This window comes from Trematomus bernacchii, unplaced genomic scaffold, assembly GCF_902827165.1.
Source record: "Trematomus bernacchii unplaced genomic scaffold, fTreBer1.1, whole genome shotgun sequence".
NCBI classification, from domain to species: Eukaryota; Metazoa; Chordata; class Actinopteri; order Perciformes; family Nototheniidae; genus Trematomus; species Trematomus bernacchii.
The window spans coordinates 2,282,641-2,294,358 of record NW_022987727.1 but is presented as its reverse complement, the minus strand read 5'-3'; the positions used below and the strand labels follow the sequence as shown (position 1 = coordinate 2,294,358).

General features: G+C 40.9%; 1 protein-coding gene across 5 annotated transcripts in view; it reads left to right on the top strand.

The window, feature by feature from the left end:
* The first annotated feature begins 132 nt into the window (after positions 1 to 132).
* Positions 133 to 11,718, top strand: part of fmnl3 (formin-like 3) — a 31,109-nt gene continuing 19,523 nt past the window's right edge. For all 5 annotated transcript variants that reach the window (XM_034144962.1, XM_034144961.1, XM_034144960.1 and 2 more), the window contains exon 1: positions 133 to 685. In XM_034144962.1, coding sequence (XP_034000853.1) covers positions 572 to 685 — 114 coding nt within the window. In that variant the 5' untranslated portion in view covers positions 133 to 571. The remainder of the gene's footprint in view (positions 686 to 11,718) is intronic.

The following is an 11,718-nucleotide window of genomic DNA, read 5'->3' as shown; positions in this document are numbered from 1 at the left end:
TGGTGATTGACAGGTCTTTGAACCAACAGAAGTGACGCCTATCCCAGATGGGGGCGGGGCTAGAGCAGAAACCTGCCTTCTGAGTGGAGGCAACAGCAAAAGACTTTAATCAGGATCACACAACAATAATGAATGGAAACACGTCGTAGCCAAGAAAGTTAAGCAGCAACTCAAGTAACGGTTAGGTCGGCATTTGAGAGATATCTGTCGCGAGGGGAAATTTGTTTTAAGTAATGGATTGGCCTGGCAAATTAAAAACTACTTTCTGGAAGAGAAAGCATCTGCACTTTGATTGTTACTTTTAAAAAGTACGTTTTTTTAAGGGAAACTACAGTGGGACACACTGTAAACCTAAACGCGTGAGTAAGAGTAAATGGCATTTTTGGACTGTTATACGAGACTACTGCACTGTCAGCGATTTATCTCCGTTTGGAAAAGTGGATTTTTTGGATTGATCCGTTAATGAGTTTGTTGGAATATTTCGGAGATCTTTGTTTTACTTGGATTATCATCACTGGGAAAAAGTTGAAGGATTCGAGTTGACCGGAGGACTCAGCACATCTGGGGCACAATGGGTAACATAGAGAGTGTGGATGGCCATTCGGAGATGAAGCATCACATCATGCCTCTGAAGGTCCCGATGCCAGACCCCACCGAGCTGGAGGAGAAGTTTGCCATTGTTTTGGTAAGTTGTGATCACCTCAGTCTCTCATACGTGGTCCAAATGTCAGATAAAGGGAACTTAAAAAATGTGGTAAAATTCTAACTTCAATTGTTCTGCCACCATCTGTCTCATACATGAATCCTTAACTTAATTTAAAGTCAAAATAGTGTCAAAACAAACATCCCCAATAATGAATGGTGTGTGGTTTGCGTTAGAGGGGTTATTTTCTCTTTTGTTTTTGTTTCTGACACATGAAAGAGTAGCCTAATGTTTATTTTACATTTCTTTATCGTGCATTATGAAGTGCTGATGTTCTAAGAGAAGCGACCTGTGCTGTCCCGCCCCTCTCTCTGCCTGCTGTCCCCCCTCCTCTCCTGCGGTTCTTTTGTCTCCCCTAAAGTCAGACAACTCAGCGTTTGGCTGAAGTGGCAAACACTGAGCACAGCATGGGGAGAGTTGAGAGGTGTGTGTGAGGGGAGGGGGGGGGGGGGTCATTATACTGTATATCTTTGACAGAGCACATCTACGTCTGGGTTTTCTTTAAAGTTTTCTCGCTGCAGGCTAACTATCTGAAAGCAGCATTTTCTGAATTCCCCCCAAAACTCCCACACCCTAACTCTCTCTCTCTCTCTCTCTCTCTCTCTCTCTCTCTCTCTCTCCTCTCTCTCCTCTCTCTCTCTCTCTCCTCTCTCTCTCCTCCCCTCCCTCCCTACACACTCCACATCAGGCTGGAGTTGAGCTGTCTGAGCGCTTTGTAATAATGAGCACACAGTCAACACCCACTTTCCAACTATCAACACAGTGAAGTGACTCTGTCATCCTACAGCAGACACATCTTCTATTAGGGACTTTACGTAGTTTATTTGTATCCAGGAACAAATGGTTTTCTTTTATTCTCTTATGGGCCAGGCTTAAGAAGTGAGGGCTAGTTGGTCATTCATCTCTAAGGGTGGAAAATAAGTAGATCTTTCATTAGTCTGTAAATCTATTGCAACTTTGATCATGTAATCATTTTGGTCATATCTTTCATCTTTATTATCTCCCAAGGGGGAATTTGGTTTATAGAGAAATTTAAAACACAAACATAAGATACAAGAGGCCATGGGACATTAACCACAACAGAAAAAGCAAACAACACATTTATTGTGGAAAAATAATAATAAAAAGTACATGTCGGTTTAAAGTATCAAATTATTGTAATAGTAACAATGATGAAGTGGTGCTGAGAAGTCAATCAAGGTTCAGTGCAAATTGAACATATTTATTGCACATGGAAATATAAAAAATACAGAATATTTCCTGGTTTCCAGCTCCTCTAAAGTGAGGATGTTCTACTTGTCTTTGACTTGTGTAATAAGAGTGGACTACAGCAGTGGTTGGTAGATGAAGGGGTCCCAAGATAAAACTCAGGGGTCACCAGATAGTTAAAGGGACCATTCTGCGGGGGAAAAAAACTATAAATATGTTTAGTTTAGTCATAAAATCATATTCATAAAAATCCCTTAAAGAAATAGTTCAACATTTTTGGAAATACCCCATTTTACTTTTTCGCCAAACATGCATTTTTACAAGTGAAAAGCCAAAAAGGTTGAAAAGCAGTAATGGCACAATATTTCAATTTTGATTGGCCATAAATCTAATCTTCGTCTAAGCAATATCTCAGAAAAAAAAATCATTGCCACCTTGAGGAGAGCTGGACTAGAACACATGTTCATAGGGTGTTAGGTATACTCTTTGACAAAGTTATAGGAAACCACACACATTAACACAGTGGTTGAATACGCTTCAGAAGAGCTACTATCTGTTACTATCTGTTACATTTAGTTGAGGAACACTTTCATCATGTATTATTCACAGAACTTGCGTTTAAGTTGCATAATTGAGTTATTTTAGCCGCGTTCACACCGGAGTACTTTTCACCGTACTTTTCGCGTTTAGGTCCGTGAGTACGCATATCAAAACAGAAAACAGAGAGCTTAACATCCCTCCCACTTGTTGCTCTGATACAGTGTGAGTAATCCAGCACCACAGATTCAGAGAAGCATACAATACTTATTTACAGTATGCAAAAATGTTTTTTATCATAGAAGCAATACACGTTTATTTTTGGTTAAACAGCACCTGTTTCTCACAGGTACTTATTCTAATAACCACACCCGGCTTTGATTTTCAGCTTTTTAAGACTTTAATTACAGCATCAAGCAGCAAAGAGCTGGGATCTTCACAACATTCCTCAGATCGTCTCATTCTTGCACACTTTGTGGATCCCCCATGTTTCTGGAATAAAGCCATTATTTGCCTGCCAGAGCTATCAGCCGCTACAAAATAAATCCCTCATATGAAAAGACTAGCACAGCAAGAAGCTATTCAAGGCCTGCTTGTTGACTGCTGTGTTAAGCCTCAGTCATTATGACAATTTTACACTCTACTACACTGTACGCGCTATTATGACAGCTCAAGTTGTGTCTCTGTCACGCAGATGGCTCATTGTTTGGGGCCTTTTTGATAAAATGTTTCCCTGTGATTGCAGCCGTCACATTTTCCCATAAAGAGAAAAGATCAACACATATCCTGCTTGGAGATGGGAACAGTCTGTAGTTGTTTGACTGCCCTGCAACACAAAGTCAATCCCTGTTATTATGTTCAGCCGGGCAGAGCAGATGATTTCTATGCAATATACAGTAGACTCAACAATTTAGTTGTGCTTCTGACTGGGAACGTTTTTCAAGCTCTCTAACCCCACCCACCCCACTCTACCCCATAGTAGCTCCAGATTTCCTTTACTTTGTGGGAAAGAACAACATGCTTGTATATTTTAGTGTTCTTATCAGACAATGTTCGGCCCTCTGCCCTGCCGGCCCCTTGTTCAGAGATACAGGTACATAAATAGCTTCTGTCTTCGTGTTTAGAGGAAGACAAGGAAGACAAAGCCATGGATCTGTTGTCTGGCTATGGCCATTTGTTGTTATATATATTCTAAAAATAGTCTGCAAGACATCATTTAGCTTTTTCTAAATGTTGAAGATGTTCTTTCTTCAGCTGGTTCACTTTGTTGCAGTCTCAGAAATAACACTTTTCATAAATGGATATTTTGAAATGGGTAATTTCCCTCCTCTAGTACACTGTGTTTCCGGCTGTGTGATGGCATGCTGACGGGTGTGACGGGATGTGTCTGTCTCTGCGTAGTGGGACGGCCCGCTCCTCTCAGACACAGCTCACAGACGTCCCTCTGGACTGACAGCAGCCCATAATGATGTCATGGTCAGAAGCTTTTGCCAGTGTAGTAATATCCCCAGGCTAATGACTTTACCAGGCGTGCTCTACTGTAGACGGCGGAGGGGAGCAGAGGAGGGGCTTCTACTACTTCATGCGGTCTGCTAATAAAATTCCTGGGTCATTTCTGAGCGGCAGCATGTGCTAAAGGCATCATCTCCATGCCGTCTCCTTTGTCCAGCATCCTCACAAACTGTCTTCTGTGGTTGGAAACAGCTGCCTGGCATTTTCCTTTCTTCGTTGACAGAGGAAATTGCATTGTAGGCAATGGTCGTTGCGGTTGGTTGGCTTTTCAATAAGAACTGTGTTCCTGCAGGCTGCTACTGGGGCAGAACATGCCATTAGTTCAGCCAGGGATACAGATCTACCTAGACCTCACAGAGGCACAACATAGAAGCCTTATCTCCAAAATTATATCTTAGTCATTGGTAGCATTCTTGTAATAGTTCAGCCTCTTTTTCCCCTCTCTTTGTCCTTGCTAGCTCTTACTGTATCTTTGGCTTTGTGTGATTCCAAATTAAACTGAAACCTATCATTCACTCACCCACTGAGGTTTTCCTACCTCCCCTTTCCCACAAATTAAGTCTAACTTTGGGTCTGAACTACAAAATAACTTTCTCAGTAAGAAAATGATGTGAGATGAGTGAGTCACTTTTCAAAGGTGCAGGCCCGGCCTGGGATCCTCTTTCAAAGTACCCGAGCACAATCTACCAACTGGATTCCTGTGGTCTAGTCTCAAGTGAGGCCACAGGAGAACTCAGAAAGGGAAAATTCCCTTTGAACTGGCAGTCTGCCACTGTTCATGGTTGGAATGACTTTACCAAAAATGTAAAACAGCGCACACATATTTAAGAGCTGTTGCAGGAGCAGCGTGGGCTTATTTCACCACTTGATTGCATTGGAAACCATCCAAACCGATTTGTCTGACTCTGCTCAACTTCCCACATCTTTCATACCGTGACATTGAGTTGCATCACACGTAGATGGGCTGGGGTAGCTTTTTCTTTTGAGGTTTGATTGTTTTAGAGGGATGTGTCACCATGAAGCAACAGCAAATGTTGGGAAAACTACAGATAAAAAGTCAGTGGTAGAGAAATCAGAAATGCTGACATGTGACTCCAGCGCCCGGTCTGACATCACTGCTTCTTGATGGCTGATGTCTAAAGAAAGCTGTGTCTGATAGATGCCAGTCAAGTGGAACTAATGGAGTCAAGCTGTGCGATGTGTTCATAGGACATAAAACCTAAATCATTTTTATTTGTTTAATGGCGGTCGCTGTTTATTTATGTGCTCAGTATGTCTACCACTCCCTTTCTCACATGCATCATCTTTTCTAAAAAGAGAAGCTGAGTTTTTTATGTCACTTAAATTGGAAGAGGGTTTGCATCTGGCTCAGCCACCCACTACTATGTCCCAGGAAGAGGAGGATTATGGGAGCTGAGCGGACACAGTTAACTTGGTTTTAGAGCAGCAGGCAGAGGGGGTTCAGCATAAGGCTGTCCACCTGGCTCTCTCCACCCTCGGGCTACCATTCCCCAATCTGGAGCAGGCTTTATGGCGAGGTTTAGTGCTTCCCCAACTTTCTCCCCTGCAGATATTTTGTAAAGCAAAGGTCAAGTTAAAGACCACGGCTGAGCACATATAACATATCCAGATACATCAACATTTTGACAAGTATGCTTATTTTTTTGCCAAGATTTAGATGAGAAGATCCATGCAAGTGCCACTCTCGTCTCTTTCTGGTAAATATACAAAGCTACAGCTGGCAGCCAATTAGCTTGGTTTAGCATAAATACTGCAAACAAAGCGCTGGCCTGGCTCTGTACAAATCCAAGTCTGACCAGCACTTCTAAAGCTAACTTAAAAACATGTTTTATATTGTTTCTGTAAAATGCAAATGCTTCATATGCTAAGCTAACAGGCGGCTGCCTGTCATGTTTAGAAAACAAGTGATTGGCATTGATTAGCTTTATGCGTATTCCTCAAAAATGACATTTATTAAATTCAACGTCAGACTGACCAACAGAGATAGACAGAGAAGTATTGGTTATTTCATTTCCATTTCCAGATTTCCAAGGTTCTTGTTATTTTCCACTTCTCTGTCCTCATAAACGGCAACTAATAGGGAATTTGTTGTTTGTTCACATAACAGAAATGTGAAGAGATCTGGACTTATTAATTTATGCAAAGAAACGACATGTGTTTTTCATTCCTGTGCATATGTAAGTGTTTTTTTGGTGCGTGCATTTGTGCGTGACAGTGGGGGGTTTGCATGCTGCTCTCATGCAGCTGCACTACGGCTGTAGGTTGGAGAAGTAGTTTCCTCCTCACTACAATGGGGACTCTGTCAGTCAGTGTTGTTTTAGAAAGGGGGCCTCATCCCCTGGTGCCCTTTGTGCCGCTACGCTCTTCTACACGGACGCTCAGAAGAACTGCTGTAAACCCATTTAAAGAGCCAGTAGATTATATAGCAGCTACCTCTCCTACACACCAGTGACATGCTGTCATTATTTCCCAGGCCTTCCCCTAATGACATACCGTTTCTTTATCACACTTCTGCTTCTGCACTTTTTACAGTAACACTCAAAATAAATGATGTCAGATTAAGAAATAAAGGGGAACTTCTTAAGACATATGACTGCTAATGTGATTCAGTCCTTCTCATGTGAAGTCAACGTGTCATGACTGTCTTTTGGTTTTTATTCCTCTTTATTTTATCATCATCATTTCCCCCTCCCTCCAATTCAAACCTCCACCCAGAAGATACATCCTGTTTGATTCAAAACTTTATTTCTACACAGATCAGGCTTAGATTTGTTGCCCCTTTTTCGTTGGTTGACCTTCATCTTTCAAAGTCAAAAGGCCTGTCCGGCATGAGTTATTAAGGCATTCATGTACCTGCATTCCTGACATTCCCTGTGTGTATCATCTGTTGGCCGGGGCTTCCCTGAGCCCTGCTCGGACGCACGGAGGAGAACAAACAGGATGTTCGCAAACACAAGAATGAACGAGTACCTCCGATTCATAACTGATTGTAGTACTTATTTATAACTCAGTCCTACCGTCACATATATTCTTGTTTATGTTCACATTTCCTAGATACAATTTAAAAAAACAAAAATAAGAACAATATAGTTGTCAAGTGGCCTGCTGAGCTCCCCAAAACGTTTTAGATAAGCTCATGTAAACAAATGCGCATTTCAAGTTTGCTTTCGTTTGAAGCTAGAAGAACATCTGGCTTCAGAAGGACCTTGAGCTCAGGACATTTTTGTCTTTATCTCTTGGTGTAACTTTAAGAACCCTGTGATGATAACCGTCTCCGGTTTGAACCCAGCTATCACCACTGTCAATCATGACTGTGTCACCGGGCAAATAAACGGATTAGCAAATGGGTTTTGGGAGGTAGTTCTTGATTCCTCAACCGAAAAACCAACTTCCTGTTGCCTTGACTGACTGTGGAATGCGCATTTGGTCTAGAGTTGTAAAGAAAAGACTTGAGGAAAAGTTATTTCTCCCTACAGAGTGACTCAGAGGTTAAATAGTGAGGACGTTGGTTTATGGGAGAAGAGTGAAGGCTTCAGGCAGGAGAAGGTTGTGGACTAACAGGAGGGCAGAGAAGAAACCTCACACCACAGCTGTAAACTGTGTTGTCTTTAAACTCCTGATTTAATGGGGATTTAACACTCTATGATTTGCGCTGTAACACCACTTAGGAAAAGTTTCAGCCAATAGAAAAGCTGTTGACTTTTGACCAGTTGTGCTCTGTTGATGAAACAAGTCACGTTATTAGATACGCAACAGCCAACAAATAAACGGAGAGCAATTCTGATTATTGATGTAATGTTTATCATCATCATTTATTAACATTTCAAGTCAATTTTTCAGGCACAAGTCTCTTCATTTCTCTATTTTCATTTGATTTTAAATGTCATAGCTTCGACTTTTTTACATTTGGAGGGACAATTCTCAAGATACAGTATCCGGATTTTAGGAAATATATTGGGTGCTTCAAGATTCAAAGGTTACTCAGAATAAACAATTTGAAGGTTCCTTGCGCTTTGGAAAAAGTGCTTTTAACATTCACGTTTTTTTACATTTAGCTTAATAATATATTAACATTTAATCAGGAACAATTAATGACATATGTTTAAAACATCTTATATATCGTATCTTATTATATCTATATTCAGCCCTTATCGATTGTTTATAATAAAACTACATTGACTGAGAAGAGTTTGTGACGTGTATTGGTTGAGGGTTGACAAATGGTTAGGAAATTGAACGTTGTTTTCACTTATCCAAATGCTTTGAGTTTGACATGTGGTCTGCTCACTGACTCCACGTTTGCATGTAAATTAGGTTTGCCGTTACCTGTTATGCTAATATATAAACAAACAAGCTCTTAACTCAGTCTATTTGCTTTGTCAACAAGGACCAGCATCACGAGGGGCGGACAGGGATGAGTAATGCTTCATCCAAACGTTACCTCTCCGCCTGTTAGAAAAACATCTTGTCCTCTCTGGTCCCTCCCACCCTCAGTCTCTTTTGGAGAGTTGGTAGCCTCTTGGTCTTCCAGCATCTTTGTGCAGGGACTCATGCTTTGTTGTGATTGCCTGGTTCGAGTTACCTTGCAAAGAGCGATAGGGTGATCGGATATCTGCTCAAAGAAAGGGTGGGCAGTGTTTTCTCACACTCTGCTCTGTCGCTTTCATTTCCACGAGGATTACCTGGGAGCTGGAAAAACACCTACAATTCGTTCATTCACACATAAAAACATTGTTGTAGTGGATGTGCTAAAAAACATAGACACTTGTATTACACGTAACAGTTAAATTACAATCCTGACTTGACTTTGATATCCTGGTGAGTAAGGGAAGTCCCTGAAGCCCAGTGACGACAACCCCTCATCCTGTCTCCTCTCATTGTGTTTCACTAGCAAGGAAAGAGATCCAAACAAAAGCACTGACAGCATTATGCATCAATGAAACCTGGTTTAATAATGTCATGCACACTTGTTTGCAATGAATGATGTCATTTAATTAGATCATCTGGCTTATTTAGCCTCACCTCATGTAGTCATCAGTGGGTAACGGTATGACTGACAGACAACCGGGATTCGTTATATATATCTTTTCCTTTCCGTTCTTCTTACTGTTTGTCCGGGTGGAGACGGTTATTTATTTCTCTTATTTTTCCTGAGGGACACATTTATCTTGAACTATATCCAGCCACCTCTGGCATAATGACTGGTGCATCGCTTTATTTTTCATTGTGAGGACCTGAAATATGCTTAAAGAAAACACGTTCATGCCAAGTCCCATATTCATAGTGTTTTCTTTGCCTCCTTTTGGCTGTAGTTCCTGACGGGGTTCAGTGGCTCGGCTTTTTCAAACCACTTCAGACACTAACCTTATCTTCCCTCTCATTGACTGGTCCTATACTTTCCTTTTTAACTGGATAATTGAATTGTGTTCATACATGTGTTGGTGTCTCCTATATAGCTGAGGTGCTTTTGAAACAATATACTGTATGTCAGTGTTTTTGTTTGGGTTCATAAAAATGACCAGAGAACCAGGAATGTTTGTCTGATATCATTAATGATAACACTGTTTGTTCTCGAAAAGGTAAATTGCAGCCACATATCTGAGTGTTATCCTGGACTCAGGAATGTCAGCAGCCAAATGAAATCACTCACAATGTAAACCTATTGTTCCCTGAAAAGTGTAGCATGGATTACATTACATCTAACAGGATCTGTTAGTAGTAAAAGTAGATCCATTTATTTCCAGTAGTTTTTTTTAGGCTTAATCTGCTAAAGCTGTAACAATAATATAACATTAACTATTATGTTTCAAAACTGTCAACTAAAAGGTCTATACAAAAGGTCAGATGATTTCTTTAATATTAAGACTTTCATCTTTTATTGTTGTTTTTTCTCTATTTGTTTTGTGTGGCTGTGACCATCAATTATGTCCCTGTCCAGTCCCTTTTTCCAGGACCCCACCCCGATGAGCAGACTCGGCCTATTTGGGGGTGAAGAGGACTGTCTGGGTCTCAATGTCTGAACTGTGCTCGTCGGCCATAGGGAGATCTTTAGCCTCCCACTCCTTTCCTGCTGAGCTGATGACAACAGAGTCTGGCCTGTGTAAAAGTAGAACAAAAAAACTCTGGAGTTTCCAACCCACTCTCAAAAAAGATAATCATATTTAATGCATCTGCTTAGATGGGAATTAACCACAGTTTCAAGGCACAATTCCTTTTTTTAACAAAACGAAAAAAAACACAATTTCACAATCATCATCATTGTCAGTCCTCCAATGATAAAGACATTCACAATATAATACAGAGTGAATACTTGTCAAAAAGTTAATTTTGCTTCCGCTTCCAGGATTTTGAAGTAAAAAAAACCCAAAAACATTCACATTTATCAAAAAGCCTTTTATTGCATGACTGGTAAAAACCTTTTGAACAACTTTAGCAACTTGACCACAAAAAAAACACAGGCTGACGGCTGTTAAACAAATTGTCATTTAGATTGAGGTATGGCAGTGTTATGTCTTATCCTGACTGAAAGTGTGAAGCTGTGAAAAAGATCAGGAGGAAACATGCCGTCACTCTTTTCCATTTGTCTCTCTGGGAGCCTCTGGTTGGAGTTTCTAGTCATAAACTTAAGTCAAGGCTGATTGTAAATCAGTTTGGATTAGGAAGCTGTCTAGTTCAGGGCAGATGCTCTGTTGACTGATGTCTGAGGTGACCGTGGGCTCTGCAGCATCCTCCCCCCCTCGGTTGTGGGGGGTCGGTGCGTGACCTGAGCGCTCTGCTGAGTCCCTGATGGCTCTCCTGGACTCCTCAGTCTCCTTAACCTGCAACCCGACCCCCTCAATGACTTTAACTTTTGAGTCTTTAAAACCTCCGTCTTCCTTAGTCTACAGCTCAGATATCTCTCTGTTGGGCGGTGTTACACCTAGTTAATTCTCCTACACAAACTACTACCTACCCAAAACCCATTTTGTGTACTTTTTGGGGTTATTTACCTGTTATTTTTCTTGTACTGGATCACATTCTTCTATCAGTTAAATGGTAAACACTTAATTTTTTTCAGCAATTATTACATTACTTAGTCTGTATTGGTGTCATCATTGCTTCTCAAAACCACGTCTTATATCTCGAAAAGCAAATAAATAAATCTCAATGAATTCTGATCAATTTTCAACCTTATTCTATTCATTATTAGCCTACATCTTTCTTCCTCCATTAATATTTGTTCACTGTGTGCTAGAGATCTCTATTTAAAAAGCGAACAAAGTTAATATTGTTTTCAAACAAGTAAACTATGATAAAGGTTAATACAATGGAAGGTTTTTTTCTCTGTTTGCAAACTCTGCCTCCAGTTCTGGCTCACAATGGGCCCCTCCTGATTGGGTAGATGGTGTTGATAATAGAACCAGTTCATCTGGTTGTGCAGTGTGCTGGTGTTGTGTTAGCCGGATTCTGCTCCGCACAGCACCAGGGGGCATACGCTGACCCTGCCCACCAGCCATTGTTAGCACATTTCTATGTGGAAAAAAATAGCTCAAATGTCAAAGGATGGGAATGGCACAGCACCAAATCATAACAAAGCGCCACATTGAATCTTTTTGTCAAGCCAGTCTCAGGTTAAACAAGAAAAGCCTTGCTGGAGGAGAGCATATGTGGGCGACATGCACATATGGACCACAAACATTGTTGGCATTTCTGCAGTATTTTACCCCTAATATAGGCAGAAGAATCCCAAATTATTA